Genomic DNA, 18,681 nt, shown 5'->3' with positions numbered 1-18,681 from the left:
TGGTTAAGTACATACATTCTCATTATGTTATCTTCCTGGCGACTCTTCCCTTTCTTTTTTGAGTAAACTATTATACCTAATATTGATATAGCTTTGATAAACAAGCTTTCTTTTGGTTACGATTTACTGGTCTCTCTCTTTTTTTTTCATTCTCTTACCTAAAACTTTCTAAGTCATTTTAGTATTTCTCGTAAAAGCATCTAGCAAGATTTCTGACTACAGACGAAGCATCTCTTAATAGGCAATTTTTCTCTGTTTCCGTTTTCCGCTGTTTTTCCTGTTGCATTTTTCGCTTTATATTTATGTTCCCCAGTCCTTTTGCTCCTGGCTTTCACCCTGGTCCCCCTTGAACCTCCAAACGCCCTCCCACCTCTCCCGCCCCTCCCCAGCTCTCCGGAGCCGCCGCCTCCTCGGGGTCTCTCACGTGGGACTCGGCTCGCCCTCCGTTTGATGCCGGTTTCGGGGCTCCTTTAAGTCTCACGTGCCCCTTCGAGTTCAGACCTTGGTAATTACACGTTTTGTGTAAAGTCGTGTGAAGTCCACTCTTTCTGAGAAGGAAACTAGCTGAATCCAACAATAAAAACAAAACAAAAATGGCAAGTGGTAGCACTAAAACGGGTGACAGTCAAGCTGGATCAGGTGACGGGTGGCGACTCGGTCGGGAGAGAAAGCTCCGGTTTAATCGAATGGAATGCCGTGCACGCCGCTCCCTCAGACAGCGCCCGTGTGAGGACATTCAGTAAACGGTCAGTGACTTTACTGGGGGGCGGTCCCCAGAGGAAAGATGGCACACGCCTTGCTTCGGGACGTCTCAGGGAGGAACTGTGTCACGGTCACCCTTACTTGGTGATGCTCTCCGGGATGGCTCGTGGGTTTGTGCAGACTGGGTTTCCCCTCTGTTACGCAGAGCACACTGGCACGTGTATGCCTCGGCGAAGAGGGATTTCCGACACAGGGCCTTCAAAATGAGAGCATTTACGTGCCTTCCGTGGGAAACCGGCCAGAATGCCTCCGTTGTGGATCCTTCACTCTTTCCGTGGCGTTTTCGGTGGAAGAGACGCAGATGGTTTTGTTCCGTCTCGTAGTCGCGCGTGGGTAGCTCCTGAGGTCGATCGCGCTCTAACGGGGCTGAGAGTTAAGGTCTTGAAAGCAGCGCACTTGCGAGATGAGCCTCGTAAAAGCGGGGGCCCGCGCGGCCGAGGGGCGCGAGTTCCCAGCGGGCGGAAATGGATTTCTGTTCACAGGTCCTCGGCGCCGCGTCGCCGGAAGCGTTTGGTGGCGGCGTCCTCGTTCGTCCTGCTCTCTCGTGTTTCATTATTCTGTTCACAGTGGCCCGAGGTGCCTCTTCGCATACACGTCTCATTGATGAGGGACGTTTAGATTTCCTTTTGTGCTTAGGCATTACTTTTTTGACATTACAGATTTTTCATGCTTTCACCTGATTTCACCCTTGAGATGAACACCCTATAAAAGGAAAATGTGGAGTGGAATCTTTGTAACCAGGATCACACCTTTAGGAATGAAACGTGCAAGCCACGTCGATCATCTCGGGGCTGTGCGTTCGAGCAGCACAGAAACCCGGTGGCCTGCCTCTCCGAGGTCCTGGGAGTATCTCCATGCCTGTAGGGAGGTGTCGTATTTTATTAATTGGGCATCTGTACTGGAAAGGGCATTCAGGACAGCTCAGACCCCTCCATCACTGTGTATCTGGAGAAGAGGTTCCCGACAGTGGCTGCAGCCATGATTTGTCCTGTCCATACTTGTGACCCTGCCCTGTGGCTGTCAGCAGCAAGGCCTGGTGAAGACACCTGCCTTGAGCTGCTGTCATCCGTGAAGGCGCATGGCCTCCGGGTTTGCTGGTGGAAATGGCAGCAGACGGAGAATCAGGAATCGCTGACCTCTGGCTTCACATGGGCCAGGGGCTCACGGTCTGGCCTAAGCAGCCCACTGCCCCCCCGAGTCAGCTTCCGTGCTCTGAAGAGTAGGGGACCTGGACTTGGGACGTTTCGTTGTTGGGGAGGGGCTCTGGGATTTCCTGATTGTGAGCTAAGTACGTCCTCAAAATAAGACCTGTCCCAACATTTGTTAATCACACTCTCCTTTTGAACTTACAGCTGCCAGGCACTGTTCTATGTCCCTGACAAAGATGAAGCTGTTGAATTCTCAGATGACACTGTGGGGCGGGGCTGTTATCACCCGTGACAGGTGTGAGCAGGGTTCAAACCCTCGCGGCGTGCCCTCCGCTACTTAAACGTCACACTGTGTTGACATCTGCCGCGTTACCGCACGTGCGTTTCCAGCGGCTTCGTAGGGAGCACTAAGTGACAGCTATGTAGGAATTATAAATATGTAAAGGCCGGCACCCAGGAGAGCTGGCTTCTTCCGTGATTGAGGACAGCAGAGTGCATCAGCCGCATGTTGAAATCTTTCACAAAGCTTACATTTTCTTCTTCACCACGTCTGCGGAATAAACAAGGCACACAGAGGCGTAGGGAAGGCGTGCGGTACCTGGGGCCGCGGCTGCAATTAGAGCAGGAGAGCGCGGGCCCCCGATCACTGGGTTCGCTTACACGTGCTTACAAGTTGCTGCGCAGAGCAAAAAAAAATAATTGCGATAGAGTCACTTCATCGTGACGCAGCCAAGTTTAACTTGTTAGAGCTTTGAACTCGCAGTCGAGGCTCCCTGGGGCCGGCTGTCTGATCGTGGTTTCAGAGCCTGACCCACTTATCAGCTGTGATCGAAGGCGGCTCAGAAACCTCCCAGGACGTGGTCAAGCACCGGAAACCCACCAGGAACAAGATTTCCCAGCCCGTGACTCGTTTTTAGGGCGTTCGAGGGGCTGTCCATCACAGAAGGCGACCTCGCTTGTGCCCGCTGCTCTCCCCCAGGCGTGAGTCACCGGGCTCATTCTTAACGAATGCACCAAGAATCTTAGTGGGGTGACTGAGAGGCTTCTTTAGGATTTAGTGAGGCATAGACGAGCAAGTGGATGTGCGCGAACCCGCCGCCGCTTGCCCGGGGGACTCCGGAGTCACGTGTTTGAAGTCTTCGCCTTTGTAATCGGAACGGTCCTTCTCCGGTTGGGTTAACGGTGCAGACCGAAGGGGATGCTATTGGCCTTTAGAAGAAATCGTGTTATTTAAGGGAAGTGAGTCAAGCGTTTGAGTCTGACAGTGTGAGACTGTTAGTCTCGGTCTGTGCGAGTCGCCTGCTGACAGGTAACCAAGGTGCCGGGGAGGACACAGCTGTTCGCGCGCGTGTAAGAGACGTGACCTCCCGCGACGTGGCAGAGTCACCTGCTGCTGCCTCGGCCGCCGGCGCCTCCGAGGCCCTGGGAGCTGTGCGGGTCCATCCGGAACGGACTCGGGAAGCTGAAACCACCCGGCACCTCTGCGGTTCTTCAAGTCCAGTCACCTCATCGCTCTCCTCCGTTTCCTGTCCCCCTTCCCGGGTGTCCCCGCTTCCTGTCCCCTGCACCCCCTCCCTCTCCCTCCCTCAGTCACTCTCCTCGCTTCTCCCTGCCTCCTGCTCTTCCCTGTAGCCCTGTGACTGGAGCCAGTTTACACCTCGGGCGCTCTGCACATAACCAGATGCTGCAACTTCTTAAGAATTCCATGTTTGCGGTGACTTTGAAGGAATTTTAGCCTTGGTCCATCTCATGTGGCCCATCCAACGATGCTTAATTCTACTCTAAGGTTTTTCCCTAAAACTGGGTGTTTGTGAGAATACGACAAGGCAAGAAAATTGCCAGGAAGCTGTGGAGAGGATGCTAATTAACCTCATTTTACCGCATTACACTTTCATGGGACAATCTTGTTCCAAACCGCAAGGCTGGCCCTTGGTGGAAGGGCCGAGGCATCGTGGTTCCGCGAACGCTTCCTCAATGGCCCCGTCTGCCAGCCCGTGCCTTCCTGTCCCTGTGGTCTCCTGGTGTCCTGCGGGCCGCATCCGGAATTCCGCGTGCCGCGACTTTGCACGTCCGTGGCCTTGGTGCATGTGCTTCACTGTCCGGTGTGGCCAACGGCCTCGGGCCGTCCGGTCGTGGGTGGGGAGTGTCTGCGGAGCTCGGGGGGACGTCCTGCCAGGACCCTCACAGGTGCAGGGGACAGCGGCAGACGTCGCACTGGGGTCCCTCAGTCCCTGCTCACCGCAGGGCCGAGTCCATGGCGCCGGCCGTCCAGCCTCCTCCGTCCTTCTGGGCACTGACATCTTCTGCAGCCAAAGCCACCGAGCGCGCGCCTGCGCCTTCGTCCTCAGCCCCTACGCTTCTCCCCGGAGCTCGGCTCCCCGTGCGCTGTCTCGTGTGACAGAGGCAGCGGCCCCCACGTCCCTCCCCTCCCCCCCCCCCCCGCTGTCCCCATCCCCCACCCCCGCTGTCCCCCGTCCCCCCATCCCCCGTCCCCCATCCCACGTCTCTCCCCCCCCCCGCCACGTCCCTCCCTCTGTCCCACGTCCCCCCACTGTCTCACGATACCCCCTCTGTCCCATGTCCCCCCCCCCCCGCTGTCCCCCGACCCCCCATCCCACGTCCCCCATTTACGTCCCCGCCCCCCGCTGCCCCACGTTCCGCCCCCGCCCCCCGCCGTTCCCACGACCCTCCCCCACCCCCCCACCCCCCCAGTCGCCGTCTCAGGCGCTTTGCGCCTGGCAGCTCAGGGCCCGGCGGCCGTTTTCCCCAGCAGAGCCGCTGGAGGGGGACGGAACCTCGAACGGTGTTGGCGACGGCGCACGCCTGCGTCACTGCCCCCCGCACGGCCCAGCGCGGAGGAGGGGTGATCGCGATGGGGGCGTTTCCCGGGGAACGGCAAAGGGGGGCACCGCGTCAGCCAAACGGCTCACGTGACCAGGCCGGGGCCACGGACCGCGCGAGGCTCCTGGACCGCCTCGCCGCCGTGTCCTCGGCGCCCTCGGCGGCCGCCGCGCCCGAGGGACACAGGCAGGTGCGCGCCCCGGGAGGGCGCACGGCGGCGCCCGCGCTCACGCACCTCGCGCTCTTCTGCTTCCAGCTCGCGGACCTGCTCCAGAAGCTGCGGTTCGTCCTGACCTACGTGGCCCCCTGGCAGATGGCGTGGGGCTCCTCGTTCCACGTGGTCGCCCAGCTCGCGTCCATCCCGCGTATCCTTTCCGCTGCATCCCGGGGCGCGCGGGCGCGGGTCCCTGGGGACGCGCTTCAACGAGCCGGGCTGGGCGCGCTGCAGCCCCGTTAGGCCTCGCGGCCTTGAAAGATGGCTCTGAATTTTCAACTACTCCTGCCTCTTAATGGGTTTTCAGGAGTTACTTCCATTTTTCTGATTCTTCTATGGCCCGGGCCAGATCCGCATTAAGATACCCTGCCTTTTAAACGGGAAATTACAGCGTCGGTGATTCGGGTGACTCGTGCAAAATGGTGGAAATCAATTTGCAGCATCTGCACACGGCAGATGGGCCGAGGTACTGGCGCATGGCACAGGCTACTTCCCACGGATGTGGTTTGGTGGGCGGCCACTTGGGCGATACTTAGAAAGCCCGAATTAGGGACAAACGGAATCGCCCAAATATTTTGGAAGACTAAAAAAATAATTTGTGATTTTGTTTTATAATTGTTAGTCACAGAGCCTCGTTTTATCATTTTTAGTTTCATTTGGTTTCTTTGCATTTAAATGTTTCCATCATGATAGTTTTAATTTACTTTAAAATAAATTTAAGGTGCCTCTTCTAAAAGATCACTTTAACACAGTGACGTGTGCGTGCAAGTGTGTGTGTGTCTCTGCCTGTGTGTGTGCACGTGTGTATGTACGTGTGCCTCTGCCTCTGTGTGTGTGCACGTGTGTGTGTCTGCCTCTGTGTGTGTGCATGTGTGTGTATCTGCCTGTGTGTGCGTGTGTGTGTGCTGAGGAAGTAAGAGGAGAGACAGCAATAAAAAATACTCTTGAAGAGCAAAATTAAACAAACCTTCTCTGCTCAGGCCAAAACGCGCCCACAGAGGCCTCCCGCCCCCTGACCTCGCACCCCTCGCCTGCGTTCCCAGCATCTTCCGCGGGAACGGCCCCGCAGGAGCCCAGGGCCCAGCTCCCACTTTCCAACCACGTTTCCGGGGCTGGACGCTGGCCTCCCTGGTGGTCCGTGCCCCCGCGCGTGACCCTGCTTCAAGGCCCCGGCATTACACGGCGGGTCTCTGGGGTCTGCGCTGCGTGTGCAGGAACAAACACACTTGGGGTCACCAGCAGGTGACAATGTAAATTGAAAAGGCTCTCCAGAGTTATTTGTTAAAAAAGGAACTCCTTAAGCATCCCAGGAGCCGGCCTCACAATGCGCATTGTTTTCTGTTCCTGTTCTTGGACCAGCGCTGACATTTCTAAAACGTTTCAAGGTCATTTGGCAGAACTGGCTGAGGAAAAAAGGTGGCGCCAGCGGGCGCGGAGCGCGAGCCCCTCCCTTCCCCGCAGCCGCCGGTGCTCAGCAGCACCCGAGAGCCCAGTGTTCCCACGCGGAGGCCCTGCGAACAGACACCGAAGCGAAAGCGAGGCGATTCCGTTCGCTTCTGAATTGCGCGTGAGGGACCCTGTCCAGAATTCAAGCCTGCGCATTAAATGGAAATGATTACATGGATGCAAATTTGAGGAGTTGCACTTGGAATTTCAAACGTGAAGATCTGATTCCCAGACTTAACCGAACCTCGGTCTCGGGGGTCTCGGGGGGACCCGGGGCGCCGTGGCCATTTGCGCCTTGCGGGGTGAGCGCAGCAGTGCTGAGCCGTCCCCCCGCGGAGAAGGCCGGCCTGGGAGCGTCGCTGTCGGCCGCCTGGCGCGTGCGGTGGGCTTTGCCACGTGCACACGGCGTCGGGCACGTGGTCACCCCCACGAGGGCGACAGCGAGTGAGCCCCCACCACTGGTGGCGCAGAGTCCAGTCTGGGAACCAGCAAGTCTGAGGATGTCCCCGCTGGGCCAACCCAGCGCGCGTGAGCGCCTCGGAGACGCCCCGCCAGGCCTCGGGACGGCTGCTCGAGAAGCCGCCGTGGCTTCCACGCTTCGCTCCTGAACTGTCCCTGTCGGTGACGCCCACGTCCTCCCTCCCGCTGAGCCACGTGCCTCAGAGTGACCGTGGCGCCTGCCCACTGCGGCCGTGCGGTGGCTGGCGGGGCCACAGCCCCTCCCCGTGGCCCGGGGACGCCTCAGGATGTGACGAGACAGTTTGGGAGCCGGGCGCCTACATGCCGTCGAGACCGAGCTGTCGGGTCCTAAAAGCCGGCCTGGGACCTTGACTGAGTTTGAAATGCTGATCATTGCGTCATTCTCTGAAGAAGCTGTGGGTTCCATCCTGGTGTTGAAAGGGGACCAGCTGGCTCCATTTTGGAGTCGAATTAGCTTCCGGGCCAGCGGGGTGCTGTCTGGTAAATTGCTTTTTCCAGAGCCAGGGTGTTTTCTCCCTTGGGAGCCTCCACGGGCCTCTGAGCTTACGGCCACGGGGAGGACGGAGATGCTCGCCCTTTAGCACGTGTGGACACCATGCAAGACCCCGTCTTCTGGCCGGCAGACAGACCCAGCCGGGTCGGTGCGGCGGGCTGGCCACTGGGCCCCCGGCGGGCCCTGCTGAGCTTCTAGTGATTTTTTTAACCCTAAGTATTGACTGTGTTGTTTTCATTTTAAACGTCCTCAGAGAGGAGGAAGCTTCCAAAGGCATCGCCACTGACCTCTTCGGTTGACCTCTTGGCTCTCTGCCGGCAGAAACAGGCCGCGTGTGCCTTCGCGGGGAGTCCCCGTGTCCCGGGGCCGCCTCGGCCACGATGGGGACAGTCTCCCCCGTCGGCCCGCGCGTGCGCATTTCCTTACGGGTCGTCCCTGAGTAAGTGACCTCCGAGGCCGTCCATCCGCTCCTCCCTGCCGCTGACCTGTTAGACTTCTCCTACCACGGAGAGCTCTCCTCACTCACGCCTCGATTTCTGGTAACTGTCTCCGGCATCGTGAAACGGACAGCTTGGTCCCTGGGGAGATGTTTAGAATGGAGAAGAGCGACGCCGGCCCCCGTGGTGTCCTGCCCAGCCTGGCCCCGCCTGGCTCTGTCCCAGGTCTCCTGCGAGCCGCCCAGCACCCGCTGCCCCAGGCGGGATGTCGCCCCTCCCCCCGCTGCCACCGGGGAGCTCCCCCTGTCCCCCCATCCGCCTTCTCACATTTCTTCAGCACTTTGTTCAGTGACGTCTCCCACGCAATCCTCTTCTCTTCCGGCGACAAGGGGCAAGTTAATTTGGCGTGGTTTGTGACCTCGGTATTTCGATATTTTCAGCTTTCAGTTGTCAAGGGAACTGATCGGCGACCGTAGACATCGCTGTAGCGTGTTGCTCTGTGGTTGTCTGTTTGAATCCAGGTCAGAATAAAAGGAATTGGATTTAAATTGTAGCGCAAGGGCGATCCCGGCTCGCGTCCAGAGCCGAACAATTCGACCCCCGAGGGGCTTCTTAAGGGAGGATGCAGGCGTGTAAAAGTCAACAGCAAGGGAAGGGAGGACGTGGTTACGCGAGGCAAACCTCCGCGCTCAGCCTGAAAACGCAGACGTGGACAGCGCGGGCTCGTCCCTGGTGTGCGTCTGCTCGTCCGGGGGGCTGCGGAGGTCCCCACGTCCCCCCACCCCCGCCGTCACGTGACTTGAGCCGAGCCACCGCACTGCGCAGAAGGCGCTCTGGAGCCCGAGCCGCTGCTTCCAGGTTCCGACTGTCACGAGACGCGGTCCTCTGCCTCAGCTGGGGACTCCTGTGTCACGTTCTGCTGGAACTTTCTGAGCAGGAGCTAAAGAAACGAGACCTCCACTTGGGCAGCGGCGAGAGGAGAGGCGCACGGCCCCCTCCAGGGGGGAAGGTCGGCCTCAGATCGGACCAGACCTGTCGTGGGACAGTCCACGCCCTCACGCGGAGCACGTGCATCTGAGACATGGGCAGCCCGGCACCCCGAGACCGCTGCCGCCTCAGGGCCCGCTTGTTCCCCCGACTGCAGCCCCCTCCGCCCCCCGCACCAGTGAGGCAGTGTGATTGGCAGTGGGGGGGGAGCTCTCCCATGATGGAGCGAGCCTGCAGAGGGACCAGCCGTCTGGTTTCCAGACACCCATTGGGCTTGCGCCAGAGTTACAGCCATACCGTTTCTGATGCTGAACAGCCTTGTTTCCAATCAGCCAGGGCACATAAAAGCGAGGCTCGCCGTTAAGCGACAAACCCGGAGTGCGAAAGGGGTGACCCAGCACATATCGGGCGTGGCTTCATGTGTGTGCGTTTTTAGCTTGTAACCCAGGCCCGACTTGGCTTGAGCCATTGGCGTCCGATGTACAATAAAGAACATACGTTTTTCAATAGTGGGAAAAGATTCTTTGGGAAACAGAGCTGCCACCTTCCCCCAAAATGCTACGTGTTTGCTTTTAAAAGTGCCATTTAATTTTAATCCTGCGTGAAGCTGCTTAGTACTCTAGGAAGCTTGCCAGAATGTGTTTTGTTCCGCTAACGATGTCCCAGTGAAAAGAAACCATTGTTGTCAAACCGGAGACGTTAAGTCTCTGCCACGAGTCACACCGAGGCCGCTGGGTTCTCACGGGAATTATTCGCGGAGGCGAAACGCGGCCTGGCGGGCGGGTGCCGCCCAAGGCTCCGCAGGGTGCCACACACGCACGCAGAGCGCGCGCCCGCCGTTCTCCTCCCGCCGAGGACACGGCTTCCGGGGGGCCCGGGCCGGTCTGGGGAGACGTTCGGAGACCGGGGGCCGAGGCGCCGTCTTCCTTAGCGCGGCCGCAGACTCCGCCATGCTGCTCCTCCAGACGTTGGCCACGGCGCTCGTCTCCAGCCCGCTGAGCCCGTTTCTCGGCAGCGTCATCTTCATCACCTCGTACGTCCGGCCCGTGAAATTCTGGGAGAAGAACTACAAGTAAGGCCCCGAAGTCACCGCGAACCCGCCCCGCGGAGCTTTGCGCCCCCGGCCCTCCCGCATGCAGGGGTCGAGCCTCCCTGCGGCGCTCTGCGGCGGGGCGGAGGAGGCGTGCGTAACCCCATCCCCCCGTCCCCCAGTCCCCCTCCCCCCGCCCGTGGACGCGACACAGGGGCCTCGGGCCCCGGACACGGCACCACTGATCACGGACCCGCAGTCAGAGCCGGTCCGGGTCTCACCGCGCGCGAGGGAGAGCGAGCCGTGGCCGCTGCGTGCCCCGGGGGAGGTCTGAGGTCACCGTCGCATCGTGTGGGACCGGCCCCCGGGGGCACGCGCTCCCCCTCGGAGTGTCCCAGTTAGGCGTCACGTGCACGCTACGCATCGCCGCTGGGTGCGGACGGGAACGGGTTTCCCGGGCACGTTGCCCTCGCGGAGATGCTGCATGCGGTTTTTCTTGATGGGTGGGACCGGCCGGTCACATGTTTGCCCGAGCAGACGGTGATGGGGGGGACGGTCGCGGTTTGAGGGGAGGTGAGAAGAGAGGAACATGGTTCACTAGGTGACTCTCCGGAACTCTCAGCGATGGCCGGGCTCAGCGGCAGCTGGGGGAGGAGCGTGTGGGCCGCCTGGCTTCGGCTGGCGACGGGGTCGCTCCATGCCGAGGGCAGGACCCCGTTAGAGACCTCAGCCCGAACCCGCCAGCCGCGCCTGCATCGCACCACATCACCCCGAACCCGGCCCCTGCATCCCGGCTGCATCTTGCACACGTCTGGCACGGCCCCGTGAGCCCCACGTGGCAGGCCCCGTGGAGTTGGGACACTGGGCTTCCGTTTCTCCCGTGAGAGGGCTTGTGCGAACGTCAAACGCGCTTCCTCCTGGGACAGGCAGGTGGGCCGCCAGCCTGCCTGGGCTTGCACGTCACCTCCGCCACCAACACCGGTGACCTCGGGCCTCTGTCCCCTCTGCCGCAAGATGGCAGCCGTAATGGGGGGCTACGCAAGGCACCCGGCCCGGGGCCTGACGCCGAGGAAACGCCACGTCCGCCTGCAAAGTGCGTGTCCTGACTACTCTGCACGCAGGCTGCCCCCACGTGGCCGCGGTAACAGCTGCTCCCGACCGCAAGCTCGCCTTCAGGTGCCCTGGACACCAAGGGGCCGCGCTGGGGCCACAGGGTGGCAGGGAGCCCGCGCCCCGGCAGGGTCCCGCATTCCCCAGGGCGGGCTTCCCATGGGGCGAGGAGTCGGTTTGAGTTTGCACGTGAGTGAGTCCTCGCTTGCATGTGTCCGAGGAGATCTGTGCATGTTTTGGAGCCAGAGGATGTGAGCGAAGCCAGCACTGGCTCGTCCTTAAACTTCTTCAGAGAAACAAGTTGGGGGACCTTTTCGGAGCCCTGAAAACCACAGTTCTGAAGGTGCCGACGCTGGTGGGTGAGAGGAGGCCCCTCCCCTGCTTGAGCGCATGGGCGTGTGCGGGGTGTCGCAGACTGGCCTTCGGGACCGGAGCTCCTCCTGTCTCCTCTTCCACGATGCATTAGGGGCCAGCGTCCCGGCCTGGGACAGAAGCACACTCCTCCGGTGGGCCGGAAGGGGTGTTCGATTCCCCGGTGGACACGGGGGCAGAGAACTCTCTGGGGGACATTTCACTGCAGGGAGGCGTCCACACCTCTGCGCACAGCAGTGACGTGCTTTCCTGTTCAGAAGCCCCCGTCCCGAGGTCCAGCCGCCGTCCTAGGTCTGACTCGAGGGGGTCTGTGCGTCACTCAGCCTGGGCTCTAGCGCAGGCCTTCTGCTTCTGCACCCCTTCTCGCCAAGCATTGATTCTGCGGGGTCCTGAGGTTCACAGTCTGCTCCGTGGGGGAGGGGTCCACCCTGCCAGCCTGTCCACGGTGGGCAGGGGACAAGGGTCCGTGCATGTCCATGAGGACATCCGGGCTTTCCCAGCTCTCTCGCAAAGAGCCGCACTGGAGAAATGCTTAGTCCCACTGGGGAGAGAAGTGCCTGATGCAAAACGCAGTCGCCGAGTGTCTGCTGTCACCGTGGGTCAGGCATCAGGAACGAGTCCCCTCTGCCGAAGAGATCGGTGGTGGGATTCAGGGTGGGGCAGGGGAAAGTCCGGGGAGGGAAGGGGGTGCGAGGGTTGGGGGAAGGCTGGAAGGCCCGGCTGGATGCCTCGGGGCTCTGGAAGCTCATTCCCTCTCCCTAAACTGTTGGTTCTCATTTCAAACACTGACGACTTCTGGGGCTCCCACTGGGCAGAGCCGATGCTTGGTCTCCTCGGCCTTTTTTTTGGTCTGAGACAAAGCGGCAGTCAGTTAGCGTGGTTCTTTCGGAGTGTTTGCTAGTTGCAGGCAGTCATGGTGTTTCCTCGGTGTCAGGCCCCGGTCCAGGTGCTTTGCTTATCCCCCCATAGTTGAAAAAGCCTGGCCGACTCACGTGCCCAGGCGGCCCAGGCCCTGCCCCCGGCCTGGGAGGCGTGGCGAGCCCGCTCACAGCCCCCGAACCTGGGCCCCCTCGCCGTCTCCATTCCAGTCCTCTGCTTTTTCGTTCAGTCCTTCTAAAGCTGGCTTTGGGTTTTGCAAGTCCCCAGGGAGCCCTGCTCTGAAATGGAACCATTTTAATAGTCTAAGGAGCCGATAAGTGAATTGCCAGCCGCCTGACAGCTGTGGCCAGCCCTTGTCCCCAGTCCGGGCTGTCTCAAAACCTGCAGATTCCGTTCCCCAGCACTGCCCGTCACTGGGGACAGAGGACATGCAGGTCTGCTGACCGCCCGACCAACCTGCTCCCTGGCGCTCTCCGAGCACCGGGCTGTGTCCATCCTCGAAGCCGTGTGGCTCCCCGCTGCCCAGGGAACAGCAGCACCTCACTGGCCGACACTGGCCAGCAGCAGGATCCGCACCGATGGAGATGCCCCGTGTCTGCCGAGTCCGGGGTGGCGGCCCTTCCGGCCACGTGTGGCCACCGAGTCTAGTGCGACCGAGGAGCCGAATGTTTAATTCTTTGCAATCTCATTTAAATTCACACAGCCACACGTGCCTGAAGCCACCGTGCTGGGCGGCTCAGGTGTGGCCCCTCGCCCATGGTGCAGTGTCACAGTCACATAGTGCGGCTGGTTCCCTGGGCTGCACTCTCCCTCCCTCCACCTCCCCACACCCGCCCGCACGCACCTGCAATGCGGGGGGGGGGGGGGGGGGGGGGGCGGGGGGCACATCCCACCTCTGGGTGGGTGACAGGTGAGGTTCCCGAAGGACCTGCAGGCTGAGGCTGAGCGGTACGTAGCAGTTGTCTTTGACCACTCGGTGGCCGTCAGTAAGTCCTGCCCAGCATCGCTGTCGGCTCCATCCACCTCTGTTAGCTGGTCTGTAGTGTGTTGACCGCCTGCGGGAGCTCCGAGGGCCGTGGGCACCAAGCGAGGAGTGGCCTGCGTGGTGGGCGTGGCCGCACCCTGAGTGGTGGGCGGGCGTGGCCCACGTGGTGGGCGTGGCCTGCAAGATGGGTGGGGGCGTGCCCCTCCCCGCGTGGTGGGCGTGACCGCAGCCCTGAGCGGTGGGCGTGGCTGCAGCCCTGAGTGGTGGGTGGGGCGTGGCCTGCAAGGTGGGTGGGGCGTGCCCCCTCCCCGCGTGGTGGGCGTGGCCGCAGCCGTGCATGGCGAGCCTGCAGGTTCTGTCTGTGCAGTTCCCAGTCTCATTCCTCAGCCCGTTTTGTTCTCCTTCTTCATATTTTTATCTTCATCTCATTAACTTTTGGTTCAGTTTCGTGTACGTCTGTGTATCCGTGCTGCCCACCTGCATGCCCTCCTGACGTGGGGGCACCGCCCTGTGGGCCGGTGGCACAGCCACCGCCTGCGCGCTGCGACGTGCCCCGTAACGTCCATCTCCGCCGTCGGTGCTGTTGATCCTGATGCCTCATGGTCGCAAGCCTGGGCCTGTCCTGTGAGCGTCACAGCTGCCTCAGTGGGAAGCGGGATCTCTAAAGCACTGCTATTCTGCGGTTTAACCACGAAACACATGAACCGATGTTTCCGCTAGTCCCCGAGGTCTCGCGCTTGAGCCTCTGTGTCGCTCCCCAGGCCTCGCGGCCCGTCACGCAGAAGCGAGGAAGCTGCGCGGCCCCTGGGAGCCACAGAGGCCCCGCCCCGCTGTCCCCCGCGGGAACGGACCTCGCAGCTCAACGCGCGGCCCTTGTGAGCTTGGTCTGCCGCGGCAGCGGGCTGTGCGCAGAGCTGAACCCGCTCCTTGTGGCGTCACCTGGACGTCACAATCACCGGGTTCACCTGCTGACCCAGCGCCCGCGGCCCCGCCACGTTCCACCCCCCCCCCCCACCTGTTCGAAGGCACTTCTTCCCTTGGCTCCCTCTCCTTCAGGCTGAGCAGCCCTGGCTGTTCTTTGTGTAACGTGGTCTAGACCTTGGGCACCCCCGCCACCCTGGGCAGACATCCACTGGACTGTCCCTAACCCTCCTCTGCTAGCCAGCTCTAGATGTCACCTACTCAGCTCGCAGTAGTGGGACCTGTGGCGTCCAGCAAGCCAGATGTTCAGTTCGCTTTTATGCCTCTTAAAGTCTAAAACCTCTCGATGATTTTACCAAAGTGCAGCCAGGCCCAGCCCCCATCACTGCAGCCCTCTGTGTGTGCCATACTGAAGATCAGAAGTTCACATTTCCTCTGTCCACGCTCAGCATGTGGGCTTTACCTCCACATCAACACCCAGAGAGGCTGGGGACAGTCAGGTGTTGCCTCCCCGTCCAGCCCCGCCAATGTGCTGCCCGAGGCGGGTGTGCCTGCCACCCCCAGGGCCGCCTTCAGGATTGGTTGCTGGCGGACAGGACAGAGCCGCAGGCGCCGATCTTGGTTAGGCAGTCACAGGAAGAAGTTCTCACTCGACGCCGTTACCTTTTTCAGAATAGAGAAGATTCTGTCCGGCGTTCTCGCTGGCAGAGAACGCCCAGCAAACATGGTCTGTTTGAAGCATGGTTTTCAGATCCTGGTTTAAAGCCTAGAACTTCTCCAAAGGCAGCTTTTTTCTGAAGTGCAAATCAGGATCTTCTGTGGAATGTGGGTTTGTAGTAAAACTCCGCACTGCAGTCAAAGCCCGCAGTGTTGCGGGGGAGGGGTCTGCATTTTTAGCTCGTGGTGATGCTGCCCCATGATTCATTTGGGGACGTTCACCAAGCACCTGGACATAGTGACTCGCTGCTGAGATGAAGCCACAAAGCTCCTCTGTCAGGTGTCTCGGGCTGCCGGGGCTCTCAGACCCGCCCGGGGGTGGGGGATGGGCCCACTGTCATTCATGACACACAGGTGGGAGACGGGGCAGCAGCTCCGCGGCAGTGGCCGGCCTGGTCTCTCTGTGTTTCTTGAGCACCTGCTGACCTCTTCGGACATGGTGTCTGGCCCTGTAGCCGCTCTGGGAGTAGAATTTCGATTTTCATTTTTCTCTTTTCAGACCCCAGAAAAAGGAAACCCAGGCAAGTTCAATGACTTGCCCAAGGTCACAGAACACGTTGGCACTGGGCCGACACGCCCGCCCAGGTCTGGTGTTTTTCCGAGCCCCGCACACTTTCCATTTTGCCCCGAAGCCGCGCCAAAAGCAGGGGGGAGTCACCGGAAGTTCAAGGTCCGCCCAGGAGTTCCACGGCGCCTTCCGCCGGGCTGTCGGCGGGGGAGCCTGTCCGGCGGGGAGGGCGGTCACAGCCCGGGGCCGAGGCCGTGCTGAGGGTGCCTCCCCCCAGGAGCGGCCCCCTTCGGTCCCCAAGGGAAGCGTCTGCAGCCCCTCCCAGGAACGGGACAGTGCCAGGCGCCAGGCGGCTAAGGCGGGCTGTGACCCCCATCACCTTCCCAGCGCTCCTCGAACGCAGACGTCTGTCCCAAACCTGGTGGCCCACCCGGCACGCTCCCCGGGGACCGGCCTCAGACCGCGAGGCTGAGCTTCCGCGGTGACAGCCGGACCACAGGATGCCCCGGCGCAGACGCACGGAGGCCCCGAGGCTGTCAGGGAGCCTGCAGAGGGCCGCCTTGCACGGTCCAGACAAGTGTCTGCTCCCGAGCTTGTCTTCTGGGTAGTGACGGGGTGTCGTGGTGATTCCGCACGTCCCCAAGCCAGGACGCCGTGGGTCTCAGCGGGGCCACCCCCTTCTCGAGGCCCTGGGTGTGTGCTGTGCCCGACCTGCTGCCCCGGCACCCCCAGAGCTGGCCGTGAGCAGGGCTGGGACACGCCTCACTGTCCCTTGCCCAGCGGCGGGTCTGTGGGAGTCCTCGCATGAGCCACTCGGGGTCGCCTGCATGCAATGAAGCACGAGCGCTCTGAGTGATGTAACATTCTTGGGGTCACTTTGACCTCGCGTTTGACCTCTACTGACAAAAGAGGGGCCGAAGGGGAGACACAGCGTGGCCACCTCCACGATGGCAGTGGGTCCCGACTCGCAGACACAGCCAGGGAGGAGCACAGACCAAGGCTCGAACGTTGCAGAAGAAACGGGCGGGAAGGCGGGCCAGCAGGACACACCCCGAGCCATGCGGCACGTGGGGGTGTCGGCCGCCTGAGCGTCCAGGTCCTGCCCCCCAGCCGGCGGCCGGACGCGTGGGCCGACAGTAATTTTTGCTTCGATCGTAAAATGTAATGTACAAGACGTGAGAAGGGATGCCTCTTACATTTGTTCATGTTTTTGCTGACCATGTTTTTTCTTCCGCTGATGTTCCAAGGTTCATTCTTTTATTGTGTCTTTCTAAGAATTTGTCTGTTGCTTTAGGGCAAATCTCCTGTGGACAGAGTCTCTTAGTTCTCCTTCATCTGAGAAAACCGCCGTTTCTCCTTCGTCCCGGGAGGCTATTTCCAGCGGACCGAGGGTTCTGGGTGGACGGGTCTTTTTCCTCTGAGCACTTCTGACCACCGTGGGTGCTTACAATGAATCCGCTGCTGCTCAGGCCGTTTTTTCCCCGTCGGTCAGGTGTCCTTCCTCCCTCACTGCTCCCAAAGCGTTTTCCTGGGTTTTATTTATTTGTCGTAGAAGCTTGACCAAGTTGTTTCTTGGTGTGAATTTCCTTGTTTGTCACCAGACTCTCCTCTCCTTGCGGGGCTCCGATGACGGGGATGTTAAGTGTGTCACCTTAGCCCCACAGGTGTGGGAGACGGCTCGGCCTTTTCCAGTCAGTTTTCTGTCTGTTGCTCAGATTATACCGACTGCTCTGTCTTCCGCCCCGTTGAATCTTGACTGTCCTCTGGTAAAATGTCTGTTCGGTTCTTTGTATCATCTTTCTCTTTGCTGAGACTTTCTCTTTTTTGCTGAGTTTCTATTTTTTCATGTGTTTCAAAAGTCTTTTCAGTTGCTCACTGAAGCAATTTATGACGGTTAATTTTAAATCCTTGTCAAATAATACTCTCTGTCATCTCAGTGTTGAGACTTATAGTCTTTTGTCATTCAGTTTGAGATCTTCCCATTTCTTAGAACAAGTAATTTTCTGCTGAAATCTGGACGTTCTGCATATTATGTTCTGAAACTGGATATTAGTAAACCTTCTGTTTCTCCTGGCTTTCTCGACACTACCCTGGGAGCGGAAGGGGACCCCTGTTTTGTGGCTTCCAAGTGGGGTTAGAGCTCCGGGCTCCCCACTCGGCCTCCGTTGACACTGAGATGCGGGGGTTCCTTGTGTGCTTGTGGAGGGGGGAGTTCAGACTCCCCACTAGCCCATCAGCGATACTTCCTTGGCAAGGAGGGAGTGAGGACGAGTACTTTGTCACTGCACCTTGTGGCCTGCGCATTCTGGACTGATGAAAGGCTGTGCTCTGCGCTAGGCCCATCTTACACGACGCGGCAGGAGGAGAAGGGCCCTTGTCCCTGCCCGGCCGGCCGGCAGTCGGGCCCCCACTCTGCCTTTGCTGGCGGGGGAGGTGTTTGGCTGGAACCGAGAGGAGTCGTCTAAGTTTCCTGAACTTAGGCCGCCCCTTCACTGGATGTTCGGCCCGAAAGAGTGGGTTTGGTTTTGTCTTGTTTTTTTTTTTTTCTTTTTGCTGCTCTTGGCATTTTGGGGATATCTGAGGCAAAAGGAAAGCCAAGGAGGTGACCTCGGTGGCCTTCCTTGGGTGCTGCGGTCCTTAAATGGTCTGCCTCCTCTTTACCTGTAGAAAGTGTTTCTGTCGCATACCACACCCGGGGGTTGCTTGTGCTTAGTGGGGTGACAGGGAGGAGGAGACCACCCCCGTCTTCCTAGAAGACGCCAGCCGACTGGGGCACGCGTCGGTCCACCGCGCTCAGCCCCTTCTCCCACAGTCGCGGGGCGAGTCTGGTGGCAGCGTCGCGTGGTGGACAGCAGGGCCTGAGGTGTCCTCTCGGCACAGGCCTCAGACAGACTCGGGGCAGGGGGGGACAAGGGCATCAGTGGTTCGGGGTCGCCTCGTTCCGCGGCGTGGCCGCCCATGGGCACACGTGTAGCTTATGGAGGCTTAGAAATCTTCCCTCCGGGAGGCTGAACGCAGGCTGTTACTGCATTTGTTTTATAATTTCTCTATAGGCAGGTAGGACAGACCAACTCTTTTCTGGTCTGTTCTACTCCCAAAAAAAGGCTGGTTCAGAATCAGCCATGATAAGGTCGTCGGGCAGTGGATGGTGCGAGGCTCAGCAAGGGGTTTAAGCATACGGTGAAGAAAACCGACGAATTCCGTTTTTAAATTTATCAATGAATTACTTTGAAAAGTTCTAAAACAAATATTTTTCTCCTTTATAAAAATTCGGCTTAGAAATTTTCAGTTCCTGAAATGTAGCAAATTAGAGAAGTTCAAAACTTTTGTTACGAGTACCAGGAAATGATA

General features: G+C 59.8%; 1 protein-coding gene across 1 annotated transcript in view; it reads left to right on the top strand.

Moving 5' to 3' along the window:
- Positions 1-18,681, top strand: part of PCNX2 (pecanex 2) — a 163,435-nt gene that overhangs the window by 104,823 nt on the left and 39,931 nt on the right. The window contains exons 22-23 of the mRNA XM_016163383.2: positions 5,008-5,116; positions 9,751-9,880. Coding sequence (XP_016018869.2) covers positions 5,008-5,116; positions 9,751-9,880 — 239 coding nt within the window. The remainder of the gene's footprint in view (positions 1-5,007; positions 5,117-9,750; positions 9,881-18,681) is intronic.

Source organism: Rousettus aegyptiacus, unplaced genomic scaffold (genome assembly GCF_014176215.1).
Source record: "Rousettus aegyptiacus isolate mRouAeg1 unplaced genomic scaffold, mRouAeg1.p scaffold_m13_p_18, whole genome shotgun sequence".
In the NCBI taxonomy this organism is placed as follows: Eukaryota; Metazoa; Chordata; class Mammalia; order Chiroptera; family Pteropodidae; genus Rousettus; species Rousettus aegyptiacus.
Note: the sequence above shows the minus strand (reverse complement) of the source record. Positions and strands in the feature narration are given on the sequence as shown.